The sequence below is a fragment of the Vanellus vanellus genome, assembly GCF_965231255.1.
Source record: "Vanellus vanellus genome assembly, chromosome: 10".
In the NCBI taxonomy this organism is placed as follows: Eukaryota; Metazoa; Chordata; class Aves; order Charadriiformes; family Charadriidae; genus Vanellus; species Vanellus vanellus.
Genome location: NC_138915.1, coordinates 2,128,300 through 2,150,996, shown reverse-complemented (window position 1 = coordinate 2,150,996; position 22,697 = coordinate 2,128,300). Strand labels below are relative to the sequence as shown.

The following is a 22,697-nucleotide window of genomic DNA, read 5'->3' as shown; positions in this document are numbered from 1 at the left end:
TTAGTGAGAAGCATAAATCTCTACAGCTTGCCGTCTACAACAGTTCCAACCGGCAAAATCCCGCTACGCCGCGTTGGGCCAACACGGGCACGCGCCCGTCGGCCACCGGTCCCTCCACAGCCCTGCCGCCTCCCCGCAGCAACGACCCTCTGCAGCTCCGGGACGCTGCAGAAAGGGAAGAAATAAGGGTCGATCGGTCATGGCTACGCCTCGGTAATGGGTGATGTTCCTCTTCTACAACTGGGGAAGAGGCAGCGAGCACCAGGCGGCAAAGGAATGTGCCCGAGGCCATACAACCGATGGGAAATCCAGGACCCGGCAGAAGGATCCTCTGCCCCCGCTGTAAGCCCTGAACAAACACCCTCTTCACAACAGGACAATTATTACACAATTATTAACATTAGGGACTTTTTTTTTTTTTCAAGCTCCCTAACTTCTGGCCATTGGAGATTCCACATATAGGAGGTGAATCCCTGCATTTTATCAAAACAGCTCTCACAACTTTTCACTGGGAAATACACACTGAACACGATTATCACACCCAGTTGAGAAAGATACACATTGTGAATGCAAAATATAGACATCCCCCCCCCTCACCGACACAGATGCATTGTAAACAACATATAGCACATACAGAAAGAATACAGGCATAATAAATACATACACACATGCAAGCGAGCAAGCACTGTACACAAAGAGCACCGGACCTCCCGTCACAACCAGCATTCACTGAATACAGAAATCAAAGAACGACACCACAATGAAGTGAACGATACAGAAGAGGGGTTCTAGTCACAAATCCAACCGAAGCCAAACCAAAAACTTACATGGATTTTTGGCAATTTTCCTTCAGACATTATACACAGCGGTTGGGCTGTGTACTGAATACCTGATCCAAAAAGAAATATAACCACATTATGCAAACAGATGGGGGCAGGAGTCAGGTGAACATGCAGCTCTTAACAACATTCATCTACGGGATGAGAAAGCACCTCTGCATTCCCCCAGAAGGGCTCGAATCTGGGCAGATCTTCATTCACTACAAAGCATAAGCAAGCGCTGCGCTGCTGCCATCCCGGGGGACAATCCAAACGGCAGGACAGAAAAGAGCCATCACGTCAGAGACCTCTGATCTGTCCCGTCCCCCTTTTCACTCGTCATGGGAGGTTTAAAACAGAGGTGGGAAATATTCAGGGTGGGGGAGGAAGCCTTAAAAAAAAAAAAAAAAACACACAAAAGGAAGCCCCTCTTATTAACCGTAAAGAAAGAGCATTAAAATCACAGCGACCGGGGGACGAGCAGGGATCGCCCCGACACGTCTGCTTTTTCTGAAGCACGGGAAGAGGGAGAAATGCACCCTTTCCCCGTGGCGAGAAGGGTGCCTGAATCTTTAAGACGGCGGATTGCCGCTCAGGAGGAATGGACTTTTTATGGACTGTGTGAAACGGGGTTGCTATGATACAGTCAGAGGCATTTTCATGAATCCTGTGGCAAATAACATCGAATCCTGCTTAAGCAGACAAACAGCAAGGCAGGTCTCCCATCACCCAGCCTTAGCAAATACACAGCAGCAATCACTGAAAGAGATTTTATGCGTTATAAATATGCTATTTGCATACAAATTACTATTTCTTTTCTTTGGGGCCGTATTTTCCAGAGGGTCAGCGCTTCGAGTTATTTAAAAGGAATGATTCCTCTTCCCCATCCCTGGGCTTGAGCATCACCACAAATGTGAAGAACTCAACGTCCACAAACGGGGGGGGTGTGGGGTGTGGGGGGGATGAGTTACGGGGCCAAACCACCCCCTGGAACCTGACCGCGACCAGTCACGCGTGTGACCCTAATCGTCCCACGGAGCTTAGGGAGAAAGAAAGTTCCACTCCACGTAGGGATATTTCACAGCGTGCAAGTTACACCCCGAATTTTGCAAGCACAGGCACTTACGAGTACAAGGGGATCTACTGCAAGCGGCTAGGAATGCTGTTGCCCCAAAAAGCTGCTAAAGCAGACTGTCACGGATTGAGCCGCTCCTGAAAAGTATGGCAAGAGGGAGTTGTTTAACCAGCTAATCGCTCCCGCAAACCGGGCGATTCGAAGCTTGGAAAATGCAGAATTGCAGGTGCAAAACTACAAAACCGGGCTCGGGGCGGGTGGCTCCAGGCCTGTTTAAAAAGGTGGCCACCGAGGACTGGGGGTGACAAACCAGGATCAAACGAAACAAGCAAGAAACCCCAGCCCTCGCTGACTTTTTAGGCTTATTTCTTCTCTCTCTCCCCCAAAAGTCCAACGGGAAGCCTGATATAACAAGAACGGTGTTGCTACAATAAGAAAGTTTTCTGCTCCCATCTTTCACGCTCCTATCACTCGGCATCAACCTGCTTTCTTTGACTCCACCAGCCTTCGGGATAAGAAAAGGCGAGAAAGTTATAATAAAACGACACTAATTCCCTCAAGCGCGTTCCACGATGGAAAAAACATAAGCTCCCAGCGCTGGGTCCCCCCCGTAGCTGAGCGTGCACGACACCCTCGTCCTCCCCATGCACCCCACCGGCCGGAGACGTCCCAACAACACACCGCTCCACCGGTGGAACCAGAAGGGGCTCGTAGGAATTAGCCATCGGACACGGCAGCTCCCGACACATGCGATAACATACGCCGGTCGCGTTCACGCTCGCCTCCCAAATACCACCCGAGGAGTACGAGCTCCAGATGAAGGAATGCACTTTGCACGCACTAGAAACCCATGGTAGGTGCCAAAAATTCCTCATAGAAATGTTATTGAAAGGTAAACCTGCCCGCCAGAGAGCTAACCTTGAGGAAAATAAACATTCAGACACAGTCGCATCCCATTTTTAACTTGCCGGTTTGGTTTTGGTTGGGTTCCCCCCCCCCCCCCCCCTCCTTTTTCCCCCCTTACTTCTCCAAATCACTTGGTCGCTTAAAACTGTTTCACTGAAAGGATTATTTTGGCTGCTGTTTGACTGATTCCCTTTCCATGGTGATCTTTGCTCCTTTATTTTATTTCCAGGAGATGCTGCAACCTATAAAACTAATGACAGATGATAGCTACCAGGAAAAGAAAGCAAATTTGAGCTGTTTAACAACCCAAACCATCCTCAGCATCAATTTTTTTTTTTTTTTTTTTTTTCATAAAAAGATTTACTCAGTCTCTCATGATGTGAAGCCGACACCTCTTGCACAGAGAGCTACAAGTGAAGAGGGGGAACCAGGGCCAGCAGGCACCGGAGCATCTTCGCTGGGCTTCTATCACTGGGTCTTGGGCTTTTCTATCCATCCAAAAGGGCTACTGCCACTAAACGCTTCTTGCCAGCTTTGGGGGCCGACCGCCACCAAGCCAGGACTCAGGGATAATTTTTTTTTTTTTTTCCTCTTTTATTTACAGCTAAAGCCACTTTGAAAGTGCCACATCTGCAGCATTAAACTCAATTTCCAATCATGCCACCAGCTGAAAAGAACCCGGCTCCTAAGCCCAGCTATGCATTTAACTCGCAGCAGACAGATTCTCACGTGGAAATAACTATACATCTCCATCTATAAGCTCCATCTATGTCTTTATGAATCAGTTACATGATTTTATTTTTTTTTGCCCGATGAGCAGAGAACATCAGATAAATAACAGCCAGCTGGAATTAGCATGAACTAGTTAAATTATCAAGGCAATATAACTCCAGTGCACATTAGCGAGAGACGTAAACATTTTCAAACTGATTTTTTGTTTCGTTTTGTTTTGAGCAATTCTGATTTTTCCGGAGGGGAAAATAGTAAGTAAAAAATCCTGAAGATTTCTAACAGAAACACAGTACAGAGACATATTTTCAAGCCGTTACTCTTTTCAGACATTCCCTTCATATTCTCTCTAAACTTCACGCACTGACACCGGAACCCCCCCCGCCAGCTCTGCTTCCAAGCTGTAAACATTGCAATTTTGGTCCAGACAGCTTTCAACAGAAGCATCTCTACCTAGCGGACACCTTTTCAGCAAGCCTATAATATGCAACTTAGCACTTCATTTTCAAGAAAATCAATGTAAATAAAGTCACGCAAAACAACCCATCTCAAAATCTTGTTATCCTTGAGGTGGGCAAAGATTTTTCTGACGTACGTTACCAAAAATTATAGAGATATACACACAGAGGAAAGAAAAGAAAGCCAAAATAAAATTTCTAGAGAAATCAAAGCAAAACCCAACCCCTCCGTATCTGTTGCTTTAGCAAAGAAAAACAAAGCATGCATTCCCCCTTTTCTCTTTGATCCCTCCTTCCCAATTTGCAGAGATATAAACCATATACAAACAGGGGAAAAAAAAAAAAAAAGCCCAGCAGTTTACGATTCGATCCCTCTCCCATCTTTAAAGAAAGGAGCCAGGCTACATCGGTGTGGACGTAGAATTTGGAGGCTTTGGGGCTGAATATTGAGAAATCAAGTCAGATCATCAAGGCAACACAGATAAACAAAGTAAGTCGAATTTCTCGCCCTCTTTTGTGCCTGAATGTTATTTTAGCAAAGATTTCATCCTTTAATAGGATTTCTCATTCCCCCCCCCCCCCTAAAAACGTCCAGAGCTCGATTCAATTGCACACACCACCACCTCTCACCTGGCAGCTACATGGTTACTCGCACAGACATCGCGCATTAACTGCCCGCTAGAAATCGCACACAAAATGACTTATTAGCAACTTGAGCCTCTATTTCAAAGGAAGCAAAACAACGCAGCCAGTGCTTACCACAGCAAGATATTTTCACTCTGCTTCTACCTAAATATACATAGCTCTATCTCGCTAGCACAGAACGATATATGAATGGATTACTATTATTCATCACATTTAAAACCCAGGCAAAAGCAGCTACACTTACAGGCATACTTAAAAGACAAGACATGACAAAAGATTTAGGGAGAGATAATATACCAACGTCATACATATCACAGCGAGGCCATGTTGAAGCTCAACGCGTTTCCCCCCTCAGTAAGAAATCTCTCTCTCTCTCTTTCTCTCTCTCTCTCGCGCCTTTCTCTCTCTCTCTCTCTCGCTCTTGCTCTCTTGTTGAATTGCTAGTGGTAGTAGTAGCCCCCAACAGCTCAGGAGAAAAAATCCATTTAACGAGTGCCCAGGAAGAACATGAGTATGACATTCACAAGCAATAGCACCACAATCACTGCAAAAACGACCACCGTTTGAACATCCAAGGTCATGGTGCAATGCAGAACACTGTAGTGTTCGAGATGTGGGGCTGGTAGATTTGGAGAAGTCAACCTCTGCTCTGTAAGACTGTCCATACATCCACCATGCTAGAATAGAGGAGCAAACTGATCCTGGTTTTGGTTTTGTTCGTAATGCTTTGTGGTCTGCTTTGAGTTTATCCCCCTATCTGCTGTCTCTAGCTCACGCTGGAGCCCGCTACGTGAAGCATCATCACAACCAGTGAGCACTTAAGATGCAGAATCCTTCCTTTAGGAAAAGAAAGCGAGCGCTGTCTGCAAGCTTCTCTCTCTCTCTCTTCCCCCCTCTCTCTCCCGGTCTCTCTCTTGCTGGCTGGCTCGCTTTTTAATTCGTCAAGCCAGTGCAGATAAGAAGCCTGGGTGAGTGTGACAGCTCTGCAAGCTGCTGCGGCTGCATCTCTCGGTGCGAGGCGGACCCTTTCGCATACTAATCAGCTCCAGTGACCAGGCAGCGAAGGGATCCTGGCTGTCAGTCAAACGCAAAAGGAAGCGCTGGCTCCATAAATACGCGAGTCTTCCGCCCGCCGTGACAGGCAGCGCCGTGCAGGCATGGGTTGGTGTGTGTCCCCCCCCCCCTCCTCTGCTTTTGCGGCGGTCGGGGAAAAGAGAGCCGTGCGGGAGGCCGGGAAGCCGGCGTGGCGGTGGGATGCCGACGCTGAGCCGCAGGAAGGCGTCTCCGGGGCTTTCTGTGCAACGCAGACGCCGTTCCTCTCTGCCTCTGTACGGCGGGGACACGTCTGCCCCGGCTGTACCGCCCGCGCTAAGCTTCGGATGGAAAATATTTAAACGCCAGCAAAAAGAGCCAGTGCTGCTAAGGAGCCTGCTCAGACCAGGTAGGGCAGCAGGAGAAAGAGCGGGGAAGAAAAGCAGCCAAAAGAACAAAAAGGCCACCCCTCGATAATTTGGAAATTCACCGTGAGCCTGTAACGTGGGAATTTTGTAGGGGGGAATCACATTTTAGCGCCGTACAATACTACGCGCGTCACCCCCTCACAAATCTATCACAAGCCTCTCTCCCCAGCACTGCACTGGCTTTCTCCATGCTAAGGGTGAAACTGAATTCGGATTCTACAGAGAGAGATGTATAAAAGGGGAGTGGGGGGATGACAGGATGGAGGATCTTTATTCCTTCTACAGCAGCCAGAAAAGCTCATTCCTACATTAAATTCACATCCACGCTCAGCGTTTACGGTCCAGGTGCCAGCTGCCATCCCCAAACCGCATTCTCAGATCCCAGAACCAGCAGTTACCTTAGAGAGGCATCACACACACACACACACACACACACACACACACACACAAAAAAAAAGATGTGCTCAGCTGGAAAAAGCAAATGATTTTACAGGCAAAGACAAATATAGAAGTGTTGCCAATGCATATGCACTAAAATGTGCATACGGGGCTGATCATCAGCACCTTCCAGGAACATCGCTCCTCAGAAGGTACCCGGGACGTTCGCCCACAGACACGAGGCCAACATGCACCAACCAACCGCTTATTTTCTTCTTCGGTAGCAAACACCAAGAGTTCAGGAGGACTTCAACGTTTTCTACCTGAAGGGACAGGGCCCGGAGTCGGCTCGCGCCGACGTGGTGCAGCCTTTCTCCCCATGGCAGCGTCCTGCCAGGGCAGGTATTTTTTTTGTCACCGCCATTTGGGGAAGGGACGGCTGGGATTACGCTCCTACCCCACCTTCCCATTCCAACCGGTACTAAACCCAGCTGTTTCCAGCAAGGCGTCTTTTATTTTTCTTCCTTTGCCCTCTGGGTTGCCAGAGGGCTCCCTCAAAAGGAGAAGGCGTTTGCTATAGCCGCCCCCAAAGACCATCAAAGGAGAGACGGCGTGGGGCGGGCGAGGACCGGGTCTCCCCAGTGCCCTCCCTCCTCGGCCTCCGCTGAGACCCGGAAGTTTGTGGGAGACCAACGCTCGTCCAACACACCATCCTCCGCCGTTCCGACCGGCTCTGCAGCAAGGGTGGGCCGCGCTGCCATCGCAGAGGGTGGGTTGTGGCGAGCGGCGTTAGAAATAAGAACGGTTTAGGTTAATCAGGCGGTTTCTTTGCCTCTCTTTTTCCTTTTTGTGTGATGACTGAAAGCCGGAGGCTGTCTCCAGCAACTGCTCTGTTCAAGCAGAGAGTTTCTCACTCAGGAGGACAGCGAAAGGCGGTTTTTCACCTGCGTATTTACAAGAAGCTGCTTTAAACCCGCCCCAGGGAAGCAGGTCGGCAGCCCCACGCGTGCCAGGCTGGGCCCAGGTGACGGCTCTGCCTGCTCACCCGCTTCCACACCGGCATTTCCTATCAAGTACGCGTTTTTAAGACAGTCAGTCTGTCTGATGCAATTTTAGACTAATCAGAAGAGCAAATGTATGAGAGATGTGGAGTATTTATTATCGTTACCATCCTTTCCCAAACAATACAGGCAATTTCCCAAAGTCCAAGCCTGAACTCCCACAAATGCCCAGGAAATTCCAGTTTCGGTCTCAGCCATAACAGTGACCTCTCCAAAACAAATGTACAGCCAGTTCATCCTCTCGTCTGAACTGCAGCGAGCACAGAGGGAGCCTGGCTCCGGACCCCAACCTCAGCCTTATTTGTACAGCGGAGCGGAGATGTTCGACTTGGCCCCAGCAGCCCCCAGACCCCTCTGCAGACACAGCCCGTCCCTCGCCTTGTCCTGTGCCATTTGCGTCCTCTCAACGCCAGGAACGGGGAGCGACCGGCAGGGTGTCACGGCAGACTCCTCTGTGCCTTTGCATATAGACAGGGGGAGCAAAAATTGGGCAGGTGAAAGCAGCAGAGGCCTAAGAAATATCCAGAAAAAAAAAAAAAAAAAGAAAAAAAAAAAGGTGCAGCAGCCATCACACATGCTCAATAGCTACTTCCGTAGCTGAAAAAGAGGATTTCATTGCGAGCGATGCGCCCGGCAGGTCTCAGGCAGTCGTTCCGCAGGAGCCGAGCCAGTCAGAGCACAGGGGTGGGCTGAGATTATAAATAGAGGCACGGAAGCCAGCCCCCCGCCTGCCAGCTGCAGGCAGGAGGTCCCCCACCACCCCGCTCACCGCGGCCAGCTTGTGCGTCACGAGCAGCCGCAGACGGCAGGGCGATCGCTGCGGAGACCCCACCGCCGCTCCCCCCGGGCTGGAGGGGCTGGCGGAGAGGTGGGCAGTGGTGCTGCAGCCCGGGAGGCTCCGGCCGCAGCATCCGTCCTGCCCAGGTCCATGCTCCAAGAACAACCGGGATGCAAATTTTGGGCTCCAGTGAAAGTTGTGTGTGTTAACAGCTACCAAGAGTGATCAGCACAAACAGATTTACTGCACAGAAGCTTCTATTTAAATTACATTCTCAGTATTCCCCATAGTATTTGCTGCTTTATATAATTGCCCGTGCCTTCTGCGTGCACTAAATGTTAATTTTACTATGAAAATGGATGATGTTTTCTCTTAGAAGCCTTACTGAAGAACAACACCTACACACTAAGGGTTTATATAAAACCACTGCAAAGTTTAACTTCATGTAAGGCTTTCTGAAAAGTTTAGTCTAACCTTCTGTACAGAGCTAAACAGAGGAACGAGAAGAAAAGATTCGTAATAGTTATAATAAAACCCCACCTGCCCTTACAGCCCAGCACATGCCCCGACACTGCAGTAGCTTTCCAGAGCACAATTTCTAATACAACATCAGAGATGGCTTCTGTATGAGAAAGCAGTTTGGAGCTTCAGCCAGGGCTTCTGCTAATACGTCACATACGTACAACTCTATGTATACACACACCTGTATATACGCATCTATAAAGAGAAATTGTATTCTGGACTCCCAAATAGCAGAGAAATCAGAAGGGCCCCATCAATAACATTAATTACAATATGATAATTTCGAGGCTAGCCTCTGAAGCAGATGATGCCAAGTCTTGATTCCTTAAGCGCGTAATCCGTTGGGCTCAGCATGTGACCATGACTCCCTCCAATGGATGTCTCCAGCAATTAGCACAACCCACTACTTCCAGCTAGAGAAATACAGCTCTAACTCAGGAACGAGGATTTATAATTGCAATGCTTAAAGGTCCTACGTTCCACTCCCACTGCCAGGTACACTGTCTCCACATGAGCTGGTAGGACGGGCAACCGGTGTGTGGCAGGACAGGGCTTCAGCTCCGATTCCCATAGAACCCCTGTGCAGATTAACAACCTCCACCGCAGCAAGCTCTTGGACACGCGGAGGCATCTATGTTTTCCTAATGCATCAGCTCCATCTTCCCTTAACCACAAAAATGAAGCACTCAAACTCGTAACCTCAACACGGACCCGGTGAATTCTGTTTGTGCCGCGGTGGGAAGCGGTGTGGCTGAGCTCTGGGATTTGGCAGGAGGACCCCAACTCTGCCAGACCAGGAAAACCTGCTCATCAGTTGGCCAAAGGAGTGAAATCTTTTGGAAACTTTTTTTTTGGGGGGAGAGGGGAAACTTTTTGGAAAGTTTCAAACCAATCCTGGGGTGGTTCTTGATTCTGAGAGGGAATAAGACTACGGTCCTGTTGGTCTGGACCGGCTGAAACCCGTGGCCTAGAGGAAAACGGCTGCCGGCCATCGTTAGTCCACAACTGCTTCAGTTCTTTTCTATTCCCTCTTTGAGCACAAGTCCCATCTCAGACATATATGGCACCATGTGAGAAGTTTAAGTTTTTCATTTTCATTAATGCTGCCCCCAAAGAGGACTGAACAGCAACGGTACCCAGGGGCGTGCGGGCAGGAGACAGGCAACAGCTCTTCCATTCCCCGTCTCCTCTGCTGGGCACTTACTGGCCGTTGCCTGCAGCGTCTGGCACCGATGTGGGATTTGAGTCATGGATGCCATTAGAGATTATGAGAAGACCATCAAATTAATTATTTTTTTCTAAATCTAGCCAGGAATTAAGATCAGGGCTTCAGAGATTAAAGTGGGATTATGATTTGCTAAATTTCCAAAAAGGAGGATTTTCTTAAACTGGCAGTTGCCTCTTTTTCCTTTCTCTTCACAGTAAGTCTGACACAGAGCCCTCTTCTCCCATCCTTCGGCCAGAGGGGAGGCGCCAGCCTACGAGCTGCAGAGCTGCTGCAAAGGGCACATTTTTCCTCAAGAACCTCCATAATCTTGTATCTTTATGGACCGGCTTCATGGGAAACTTTGAAAATCCCCAAATGCCTAAAATTCCTTACCCAACCTGAGGAGCAATGCAAAATGGAGGAGTATCTGTAAAGATTCAGACTCAGGGGGCCGATTTTGGCAGTTAAAAATTATCCTTCCAGGCACCCGCTGTTCCTTGCCCATCCAACTCCATCTGTCAAACGCAAAGCTCCCTGTCCACATGAACTTGGGACTTTCTTCCAGTAACTTCCTCTACTTCTTTCTTTTGTCCTTCTTCCTTTTCCTTGCTCTACACATCTCCCTTAGAAGCTTTTATTTCACCTCACCCTCTGCTCCAGCCCTCCCACCCCCAGCACCTCAAGTGTCCTCTACCAGAGAGACAAAGAAGAAAACAAAGCGGTGGGACGGCTGGAACGAGCGCAGCTTCCTCCAGCATCTTCCACACGGACCGCACACGACGCTCCAGCCCATTCACAGCACAGCTAGGCGAGCAAATGATTCATTTAGAGAACTAATACAAGATACAATTACAGAAAGACAAAGGGGAAAGGAGAGGCGAGCAAGGATAAGATGATGATCTCAAAAGCTTGTGAGGCATAAATAGACTTCAGAGGAAGAACTGCAGAAGAAAAGGCCAAGTTGAGAGCCTGCAAAGCAATGAAATGGGAGAGAAGGTGGAGGGGGAAGAGAGCAGAGTAAGATCCTTGAAGCAAGTTGCTCTTGTAACAAGGCTAAGAGTGCTGGAAAAGAGAATAAGTTAAGTTTTTAAGCCCACTTTTGCAATGTTTAGAGAACACAGGGCAATGCCGGAGGTTGAGTTTGCCATGCTGCTTAACCTGCTGACCAACTGGCCAAGAGCATTATACAAAGCTCAGACGCTATAGGGACGGACCTGAGCATCTCTGGGTCACCGCTCTAAGTATTCCATGAAAAAGAAAAATGAGAATTTCACCAAAAGATGGGAAGCATCACACTGACCCGCACAGCTTGACCCTTGGTAGACGTACGATATACAAAGACACGCAGAATTCAGGCAAGCTGTAGTTGGTGAACTCTTTCCCATCCTTTACCCGTTCCAATTTCATCTCAGAAAACAAGAAGTGATACACAACAGAATTATGTCCCCAGTATAGGCATTGATTTGCTCATAACCATTTCATTTAAGGCTAACAGCCAGACAACAAAGGTAGGCCACAGAGGTTGCGATACACTTGTGCGTGAGCCCAGGTTAACAACCCTCTTGAAAACTAAGGATGTTCCAGATGAACGGGTCTTAAACCCTTGAGCGAAGGGCAGTAGTGACATGTCAGATACTAGCCAGGAGCTGGCCTTGGACCACATCTGGAGACCTCAGTTAATCCTGGTCCCTCCTACAAACCGAGCCAGCATCTCAGCAGATGGTGCTCTTTCCTCTGCCGAAGAATTAAAGCAGTTGCACGATGCTGTGAGGGGGGAAATAAAGCCAAAGCCTTGTCACTCTTGTCTTATAAGGTGCCCAGATCCTTCTTCCAGAGGACCCTGATCAGGTGCCATCTGCATCCTAGCATGGCTTAGTCCTTCCCCGTCAGCATCCCGCCCTCGGCTGCTGTGCCGTGCCACACATATGCAATGGCAAGGCTCTACCCCAGCAGTGGCCGCGCTGCAACAAGCAGCGATGTACTGATCTAATCAGTTTTCATAGCTTTTGTAACACTATACAAATCACGCCGAAATGGCACGGAGAGCGAGCCTGTCTGGGGGGTTGATTCCATTGTGCTTGTCTGGATTGCAGCGAGAACAACAAAACTTCTATTTTTAAGTTTATTTGAACTTAAAGCATTAAGACAGACTAAAATCTCATGCCCCTGGCAATCATGTTGCAAATGCTTTCTCTTCTCCTTGCATCTGCTCCACACACCAGCCGGTGCTCTAGAAGCATCCTCAGACTCCCAATTTTGAGAAAGAAAAGAAAAAAAAACCAACTCAAATCCAGCAGAAATCAGATGTGGCAACCCCAATTACCCCGGTCACAGAGAAAGACTTCAGGAACTGAGAAAGTTCAGTTTAAAAGGACCCATCAAATTCAGATGTTTATTTTAACCTTACGTAAGGTCTCTTTTGTCTGAAAAAAAAAATTGGCCTAAAAGAATACATAGACATTTACTTCTTAATTTTGCTTCTCAGGCATCTGGGCTTGCGGTTGAGCCTGGGAACAAGGTAAAAAAAGCAAAGCCCAAACTGCAGAAAATTCCAAGACAAGTCCCTTCCTTCCACTGCTCCCTCCGGGCACTCTTCGAAGAACTCCAGTGCTTCTGCTCTCATTCCTGACATTAAATTGCAGAGATCTTCACATTGGGCAAAGTGGTAAGTGAAAAAAAAAAAAAAAAAATAAAATCATCACCCACTAGAAACTACCTTACTAAATCCAGGCTCCGTGTCCCCAGTGTGGTCCCTGAGAAACACAGCAGCACAGACACAGAGGAGAAGAAAGCTCTTCGCCGTGAAAATCAAAGGGTGTATTGCAGCTTCGCCACAACACGGGAAGGTCCTTTGAAATCCGACGCGTCCCATTTCCTATGCAGTTACAAAAGCAAATCTAATAGATTATTTTCACCTGCCTAAGCCTGCCGAGGCCCAGCAATTAGCAGTGCGAGAGTGAGATGCCGGGCAGAACGGAAGCAGCGTGATCCATGATGCCCACGCCAAAGAGCCATGTCAGAAACCACACAGAGGACAAGGCAGAAAAGAAAAAAAAGTTTCTGGTTCTGCTTTGTGCCTTTATTGGCTGACCGTGCAGAAAGCGCGGGTTTAACGAGCAGCTCTCCTGCACGAGGACTCTCTTCTCCTCTCCACCAAACGGATTATAATCAGCTCTGCTGATGGGCATGGCCAAATCAGGCCCTGCTCCGGTGCACCACGAGAAATACAAAGGTTTATGAATTTGGAAGTACTGATGCAGTACACTCCCTGGGACTTGTTATTCAACTTTTTAGGGCTGCTCTGTCAGCCTGAGCTTACTCTGAGGGAAATATGAAATTATCCACCACGTATACATTATGAAAGCAGAGCCCAGGCAGTCCCGTGACTTACTGACAGTCATGACGCGACACCGTGGCAGATGGGAGCAGAAGCCACGGCCCCACTTCATGCAAGAGGGACGAGGATGGAAAGAAATCCCCTGCAGCCCTCCTCATACTCCTTTCCGCAACACTGTTGGCTTCGGCTTCCTTGGATTTCTCCTCGTCAAGATATTGAGTAAAGAAAAAACCATCTTATTAAGAAGCTGACCCATGGGTCTCATGTTCTTCACACAAATTAACCTAGAGAATTAGACGTATTCCATATAAATCATTTTCTCCCCCTCTCTCTGCCTGCCAAAAAAAAAAAAAAGGGAGAGGGAACAGCCTATTGAATCTGGCACTCTTTTAATGAAGAAAACGATGCAAGGCAACCTAATGAAGTAGGAATTCCAGCTGGATACCAGTAGATGTGTGAACAGAACATAAAACGCTCATTTTTATCAGCAATAATATCAGCATTAAAAAGGAAAAAGAAGTTTATAGCTTTTTTCTTTGTTTTTTTTCTTTCTCCAAATGAGGCAAATGAATGCCAAGCGGCTTTCATTTCCTCTTCCACCCCGCCTCAGTGGGATCGCTCGCAGCGAGCGCTAGCACAGGCTGCGGTCCCTGCCTGACGCTACAACAGCCTTCCAGGAACGACCGGCGCTGCCCTCCTGCTGACTGCTCGCGACAGCGGGCGATTGCAGTGAGCCAAAGGGACACTCGCTGGGTGGGACCATACGGATAAACCCACTCGCTGGAGGACACGGGTTAAACACAACGGGCGCAGGAAAGAACCCGGTGTTGCGTTGGCTTCTTCAAGAAGCGCAAATTGCACTTCCGCATCATTCATCAGCAAGGCCAACGCTGAGATACTCTGGGACAGAGCCGAGGTTGGTTCCCTGCGCTACCCGAAACGTGGCACTGCATGACTTCTGAGCGTCTCGGTCTGCAGCCTGAAAACAACTATGGCAGAGAAGGTGTGTGTGGTGTAATTTACTGCATGCCCAACATGATCTTGGGTTAAATCCAAGGAGTTCTGCAGCACGTCAGAGCTGGGGAGGCAGAAGATGGCATCCCCTCTGAAGAGAGCACTCGTGCCCGCGAATACGCCTCTTTAGGTTCAGTGGGAGTTCACCAGAGCTCTGGACCAGCAACGGGACTTTGTTTCTCACCCACACCCTCCTCCCACTAGGCCAAGTTGGAGACTTCACAGCCTGAAACCGGCTCCCGGATACGACACTCCTGCCATTGTCCAACAGTTCTCGTCTTTCCTTTCCCTGCCCACATTACATAATAGGCAATTTTATTTATTTATTTTTTCATAAGACATCTTTTCGTAACAATAGAAACTATTGGAGACCAAGATAACTTGATGAATTTTTCCTATTATCTAAGAGCTTAGTCACTCAGGGAATTAGTCATGTTCAAAATAACAGCCAGGCTCAAAGAGATTCAGAGCAACCGTTCCGGAGCAGAAGCAGCTAATGTCATAAATACATTAAGATGTTAGCTTGAAGCATTTCAGAGATTTTTCATGAAGTGTTTAAAAAAAGAAAAACCCTTTGACTAGATACAAGGAAATCAGGTTCTTAGCAGTTAAAAAAACCACTGCGGTTTACGAAGCCTGCTGTGCTCAAACACCTAAACCCTGGATGCAGGAGGGACAGACGGACTTTGCGACCGCACGGTGCCTGTGGTTTCCCAGCCAGGGCATCCCACCAGATGCTCTACAAAATACCGCTTCATATTTCTGTGGCACCCTCCAAGCAATGGTCTCAAAGGGTTTTCCAGATGTCCCCGATGAATAATCAGGGCACAGTTCAGGAGACAGAGAAGTTACCAGCGTACCTGTTACCAAGCAGGGAGGAACCGGGGCACAGAGCCATGATTTGCACGTGGGACTAGAGCCAGGCCTCCTCCTCGCCACTCTTGGGATTGACACGAGGGCAATCGTCAGCACATATCAGGTATTTATCCAAATATTCTTATTTACCATAACATCAACTCTTTCTTAACCTCGACAATTTTTGTGTACTCTCATAGCAACGCTAGCAGGAGGCTGTTGGAGCAGGTCCAGAGGAGGGCCATGAAGATGATCCGAGGGCTGGAGCCCCTCTGCTGGGAGGACAGGCTGGGAGAGTTGGGGGGGGTCAGCCTGGAGAAGAGAAGGCTCCAGGGAGACCTTATTGCCGCCCCTTCCAGTCCCTAAAGGGGCTCCAGGAGAGCTGGGGAGGGACTTTTTACTGGGGCATGGAGTGATAGAACGAGGGGGAATGGCTTCAAACTGGAAGAGGGGAGATTTAGATCAGATATTTAGGAAGAAATCCTTCACTCTGAGGGTGGTGAGCCCCTGGCGCAGGTTGCCCCGAGAAACTGTGGCTGCCCCATCCCTGGAGGTGTTCAAGGCCAGGTTGGATGGGGCTGGGAGCAACCTGGGCTGGGGGGAGGTGTCCCTGCCCAGGGCAGGGGGGTAGGACTGGGTGGTCTTCAAGGTCCCTTCCAACCCAAACCATTCTGTGATTCTGTGATTCTATAACTGAAAGAATCAAGAAGTCCCAAACTGAGAAGGAAATGGAAAACAGAGCAGAAACTACGTGGGTGAGAAAAATCCCACAAAGAAATGCATTTGGTAGGACTGACTTCAGGCTTTGGGAGGTCTGTGACATTGCAGCACACACAAAATTCTCCAGCGCGCGCAGAGCTCGTTCAACCCTCCTATGACAACACCTCCAAGGATGAAGAGGGACAAACTTGCAATAAGCCACTCTTCTGTGGAAAAAGGCCCTCCGTGCCGAGGCTGCAGGGCGCGGGGATGACAGACCAAAGAGCATCCTCTGCGGGACACCCAACCCATTCGGCAGGTCACTGCGGCTTCGCCGGGTGCTTCATTGCGACGTGCTCGATCAGCGGAGCCGAGCGCTCTCTGCTCCCTTTGATCTCTGTGGGAGTTCTGGGTGCTCTGGGCCTCTTAAGTCCCATTTATCCCTAATGCCTGGATACTGCAAGATCCTTTTTCCATCCCATCCTGGCCTGGCTTCTCCCCACCAACCGCGTTTGCTTATCCAAACTTTCAAAAATGAAAGTCAGACCAAAACTGCTTTCTTCTACTTCTCCTTTTATGACTTCGCGTTGACCTTTTTTAGGATTACGGAGCGCAAAGAGTCCTTGTACTTTAAATATCCCCTGATTTGCACACTGACAAATGGAGAAGAATCAGTAAGGGAAAACATGAGAAAGTTTTCTGGCTGCTGAACTGTGCTGCTCGTGAACATCTCCACCGCTTGCAGGATTTGGCCCTTTTATTCACTGAATTCCTTTTCAACATATTTCAAGTTGTGATGGTTTACAATAGCTTACTTTTTGTTTATGACAGCAATGTAAAATATCAACAGATTGATCTGAAATATTTGAACACGCACTGTAAAAATGTGGCTATATATGCCTGGAAAAAAAAAAAAAAAAGACCGGGAGTGTGTATCTATTGAAGCTAAGGGCTGCACTCACTTTGACTTTCACCGGCACAACACTAAGCCCAGAATTAGACCCTGTGTGAGGAAATACCACGGAAGATGCACGCTTGTCTTTCCTGTAATAGAGACACAGGTCTGAGGAAAAACTCTGCCCTTGTCACATTAACAACTATTCCAGAAAAGGCTGTATTATGGCATGATTTAAACCAACTCATTTGATTATCATGCCGGATCGATACGCTCTGTGGAGAACGCCTAACCAAATAATCATCGTACTTACAATGCCGATCAGATGCGTAGATTTATTCTCATCACTACCAATGACAATTAGTTTCATCTTTCTGGGTTAGAAACAGATACTAGCAGAGTTTAGCAACTTAGTACCAATGAAGCATGTAAAATACCCTCATGGGATGCTCGCATAATTGGCAAAAGATTAATTGTTTAAAAAACAGAAAGCAGCACATGCAAAGGAGAAGAAAAAGAAGCCCCGACAGCTTAATATTATGGAATAATAGCTAGCTTTAAGGGGCTGATTTAGAAACAAAGAGCCACCTGCCACGAGAACAAAAGGTACTACCGCTTGTAAAATATCAGTGACATGCTTCTTAGAGATGACTAACTCTGAAAGGGAGCGGGTCTGATTCTTTAACCCAACCCAGCGCCGAGAACGATAGAAAATACTCCTTTCAATAAATCAGTGCTGTGCAGAACTTCTGAGAAATCAGTCTAAAATCCAGGTTTAGATCAACGTGCCCGAGCAGAACAAAGTCCAGGGATGCTATCCAAAATAAATTTCTGTTGCTGCTCTTTAGTAGATACACAGAAAATAATATCAGAGTAAAAAAAGACAGCTGAAAAACCATAATAGAGGCTCAGTGCACGTGAAAATTGGTTCAGTGTTGCTCTAGATGAAAGGCTGAGGTTCTCCACCATATGGGAGAGGCAGCCTAATGTGCGTGAACGGATCAGCCAACCTTCACTTAGGAGTTAACTGAGCCATTTTACATTTCTGTAGCACATTTTAGTCGGTCGACTGAGATGATACCATTCACACTGACATGCTGAAACGCAGCTACTTCTGGTGTGGAATAACTCATTTGTTTAGCAGAGTACACCGATGCCATGCAACATTTTAAGCGCTAAAAATTAAAGTAACTCTACCAATGGGAACAACAGGCAAAATCTGCATTAGATGGAATGCAGTTATCTGCACTGGCATTTGGCCAGGACATCTGGACCGATATGCCTTGTCTTGCATAAGGAGAGCAGGATTTGTACGGACCAAGCATTCCCTAGACCTTGGCTTCGCAGTGCAGCCGTGAGAGCGGTCCCAAGAGCCCAGCGCTTCCAGACGCAGGGGCGCTGTTTGCCCATCGGATCCCTTGGACCACAGCCACTCACCCCCAGGGAACCAGGCTCCTCGCTGGCAAGAGCTTGCAAAGATCTCTGCTGGATTGGTCTTGTTTGGTTCAGTTTTACTTTGGTGTTCTGTAATCATTTTTTACCTTATTTTCAGATGATCTAAAGATACGTGGAGTATCTTCATATACTTACTGCCGAGGTTGTTAAACTGCCGTATAAAACACAGAAACAGCAGCCCTCTCTTTCATTCTTCCTTTATTAGAAGGAGCAGTATTGGGAAATTCCTGGGTAGAAGCTGCTTCAAAATCAATCACTGGAGTTTCACTTTCCCCCCAGAATATTTTAAATTACAGGCTATTCAGCAACCACTATAATTTCTCTCTAAGAGAAGGCAAAGATTAGACTAATCAGAGCAAAATAACAAAGTCTCCCTTATTGCCAGCAGCAAGAAAGGAAGCTGGAAAGATAAGAGGGCGAGGAAGTGTCAAGTCTTGCGCTATGTCAATCAGAAAAGCAGTTTGCCCTGCACCACATCCCCTCCCCTCCCCACCAGAGCTCAGCAGTCACCCGGGAGGAAAGGAAAAAAAGGATGAAAGAGCCACATCCAGCTTTTTCCATCACCACTTTTCTTTCAGCGTAGTAATCTCTGCAAATGTAAATTGGCAAATGGGTGAAAGGCGATTTGTGTTGCTTAGACACCGGCGGAAAGGGGAAAAGTGCTATGCCGGCGTGCGCGCGGGGAGGCGCGGGGACAGGGTGGCGGAGGGGAAGGAAAAAGCCTGGATGCTCAGAGGGTGGGAAGAGGCGGCAAAACCCCCAAACTGTTGCTGGGTGGTAGACAAGCCTTAAACAGGACCTTCAGCAAATTTGCTGTCTGCCGCAGGCTGCTGTCTGCGCCCTCACATTATGCTTCCAGCACCGGCTCGGAGCCGTGCAGAAGCATAAACCGTTAAGCTCCTGTTTGTGTAAGTATCTTAGAGGGGATGGAGGGAAGGCGCAGTCTGCACAGGGCGTCACGGAGCCGGTAGCCGGGTACCAGGAGAGAACGGGCAGTGATTTCTGCGCTGGCTCCAAAATCCTCCCTGCTGCCAGGAACATCTGCCGGATGCCCCCAACGGAGCTGAAACGCAGGGGCTGAGCCAGGTGACGGCAGCGGCCGGCTGCTGCCAGCCTCCCCCGAGCGGGTCTGTGCCACAGGACCAGCCCGTAGGGATGCCCCGAGCCTCCCCGCAGGGTGGAAAACGCCCAGGAAAGGGCAAAACAAAAAAACCTCCGCAAAACCCAACCCAGCGCAGAGAGGGAAAAGCAGAGGGAAATGCCGTTGCAAAGCAAAGCTGTGCGAGGAGGGAGAGGTGGGGAGGAGGAGATCTCAATAACAACCGCATCTCTTCACGGGGAAGTTTCTGAATGAGAAAGAGCCCTTTGCCGAGACGGGGGAACTTCCCCGGTTTCCCTCCTGGCGCATACAGCCCCTCAGAGCTGTACTCCAGGCACAGCGAGGGCATCTGCAAATTGGCAGAATTTTAATTTTTTTTTTTTTTTTTTATTAAGCAGAGCCGTCACTGTTGAAACCGCTTTCCTGAAGCCTCTACACTTCAGAGGAGTGTTTTACAGTCTGATGCAAGCAAATGTAGGGACGCTCCGGCTCAGCAGCAAATTCAGGCTCCCCCCGCACCGTAACTCATCATCCACACAAGGGGCAGATCTGACAGGTCCCAGTGGCGGTAACGCTGCCGAGAACCAGCAGCCCCCTTTCGGTACTCCTCTCCTTCCAGTCCTCTCCCCAGGCTGTTACACCCCACACCCGAGCAGCTGGAAAATCCTTTGCTTTTCCCCCACAACCGCCCCCCAGTTCACCCTAGCGAAACCCACCTCCCCAGCCCCTGCCAAGCGCCGCTCCCCCCTCCCACGCCGCAAGGCATGCACACCCTCCCTCCCTTCCTTTCTTTTAATTTCTTCTTTTGCTCGGCAGTTTGGGAAAGCAGAGCCCATAAAATGGCTACAGAGTGATCAATGGTTTCAAGGACAGGGAGTAAAGGAGGAGTCAGGAGGAGATAGGACGGAGGCTTATCTCCCCATCAAAACTACTGCAATAAGAGGAAAAGAGAAAGACATAGCTACCTGAACTCACCATTCCTGAGCCATCCCTTAGCCACTGCATCTTGCTTCTGGTGATGTCCTTATTATCAGGGAGGGGAAAGGAAAAAAAAAAAAAAAAAAAAAAAAAAGAAAAAAAATCCCTACTGCCTGGCGAGAGCTGGCAGGAAAAAAAAAAAAAAAAAAAAAAAAAAAAAAGAAGCCCCCCACCCCCACCCGAGCCTGGAGCTTTCAGTCAGACATCCCTCAGCCCGGCAATCCCGTGCCTGTCAAGAGCACGTTATTAGCAGCCTCCTCACTACCTGGGATTGTAGTTATTTATTTCAGTCACAGACTGAGGGATTTGAGGGGAGGGGGATGTCCTTCTTTTTTCCTTCTTTGCCGCGCTTTGAAACTCTGCAGGAGGGGAGGGGAGGGAGGGGACAACTAGGAGAAGTTCTGGGGGGTCCCCACCGGCGCTCAGCACCCCCTGCCCTCCTGCCGGTGGCCGGTCACCCTCGCCCCCGCCGCTACGGGACTCCCAAAGCTGCAGAGGCAGCACATGCCTCCACGCTCAGCAAGGGGCTGGGGATTTTGCTGACGTTTGAAGGGCAGGAAGATCTCGCTCTGCTCTCCGCATGCAGGATAGGTCCCTTTCCCAACGAAACAAAACCTCCCAGCCCAGAAAAGCACTGCACCTGCCCAGGGTTATCCCCCCCCCCGGCCCCCGCGCTCTGCTCCCCACTAAAGGTTTTAAACCCCCTGCCCGCTCCCCTTGCTTTTGCCTGACTTTTTGGTCAGAGCAAGGAAATAACAGCCCCCCGCACAGTTAGGAAAGAAAAGGCACTCATTAAGCGTTCATCATCAATACGGCCACCCACCACGCCGGGGTAGATGAGATCAGTCTGTCTGGCGCTGGTTAGACGAGGCGGTGATAGCATATGGGATGCGCACAGCCAGCTGGAAACAGGATTGAATCCTCCCGATTCCTCCAGCTGGGACACGTACGTCGACATGGTTCTCCCCATTTTACAGAGGAGACGTGGAGATCAAAAGGAGTTGGCCAAGGCCGTTCGAAGAGGCTTTTGCGCTGCCGCAGCCCTCTGCCATCCTCCGGGCGCTGACCGCCCGCAGGAAGGGGCAGCGCGCCGCAGGGACTGACGCACACCTCAACACAGTCAAAATACCCCACTGAGATTCCCGATACCTCCTCTGTGGCAGCTGATGAAGTCTGCAGCTGACTTCAGAGGCAGGAGAGAGCAGGTACAAACCGGGGAGACAATGTGGGAAACGGCTGATGTCCTGCAGTGGGTACAGAAGCCCACAGCCAGGTCATACATACACTGGGTACACTGGATATACTGGATCCATACACAGGATATACTGCAAAACCTGTAGAGAAGCTACAATCTCCACTATTACATTTGCAGAGGATTTAGGGTTGTGTTTGAACGGGTTTGGTTTTTTTTCCCTGCCCTCCTGCCTCAACGGCAGAAGGGCATTTGAACCTCCTGCTCCTGACCTCCGGAGGAGGCAACGTTTTTTTTCTTGCAGCTGGAGAATTTGAGTCGGGAAACAACACGCAGCTCCTCGTGACTGCCACTTTCTGCTAGTCCTGCGCCGCTCAGCAGGCTGCGCGAGGGCTCAGAGCCGAGGTGTCTTCGCTTATTTATTCAAATAGGAGAGAACAAAAGTACAGGCAGGAGCGAAGGGATGCTGCCCAGCATCTTTGCAGTGCTCGGGCCCCACGTAGCCTGCTCTAGTTACATCAAGCCGTATTCCATCACCTTTTCTATAGGCACTGACAGCCATCATTATTGCCAGAGATGGCCGACAAAAGAAAGAATCAGGAGGCAAACGCTTATAGACATCCAAACTTTGGAATTCTGCTTAAGTTTCCAATGTTAAGCGGCAGAAAGCCCAGGTAAGTTATTTACATGCAAAGGAGGACTCTGGTCTGAAAATCTCATCTCTGAAAACTCTTCTGGAACGTACATGTTGTCAATCTGAGGCTGCTCCTCACCTTCCTCCCCCGAGAGAGCCCAATCTCTGACTGCACGCGATGGCCACGTCTTCGTGCAGCCCTGGTTTCCACAGAACTCGGAGGTACATCACATGTTTGGGATGTCAGTCAGATCCAGTGCAACTTCCCCACTGACTGAAGAGCCGTAGGGGTTGGGGAGAGCTGGGACAGAAGAACTGGCTGAGAGACAGACACCCTGAACGCATGGGCATTGTTTCCTTCGGAAAATTGGATTAAAAATAAAAGCAATGATCAGGTTCTCTGTAATTGAAGGGCAAATGTTTTTTCTACAATGAAATATTAAACGAGAGATTGGCATTGCTGTCAAGTACACACACAAATAATACAAGAAAGACCCTCTTA

The 22,697-nt window shown here is 48.9% G+C and overlaps 2 protein-coding genes across 2 annotated transcripts in view; both read right to left on the bottom strand.

The window, feature by feature from the left end:
* Positions 1-22,697, bottom strand: part of ARHGEF9 (Cdc42 guanine nucleotide exchange factor 9) — a 196,386-nt gene that overhangs the window by 115,004 nt on the left and 58,685 nt on the right. The gene's annotated exons all lie outside the window — the stretch shown is intronic.
* On the bottom strand, positions 5,117-5,296 carry LOC309675690 (uncharacterized protein; the record flags this gene model as incomplete). The annotated part of the gene is made up of 1 exon (XM_082488040.1): positions 5,117-5,296. The coding sequence occupies one exon, from the start codon at positions 5,294-5,296 to the stop codon at positions 5,117-5,119; it is 180 nt and encodes a 59-aa protein (XP_082344166.1).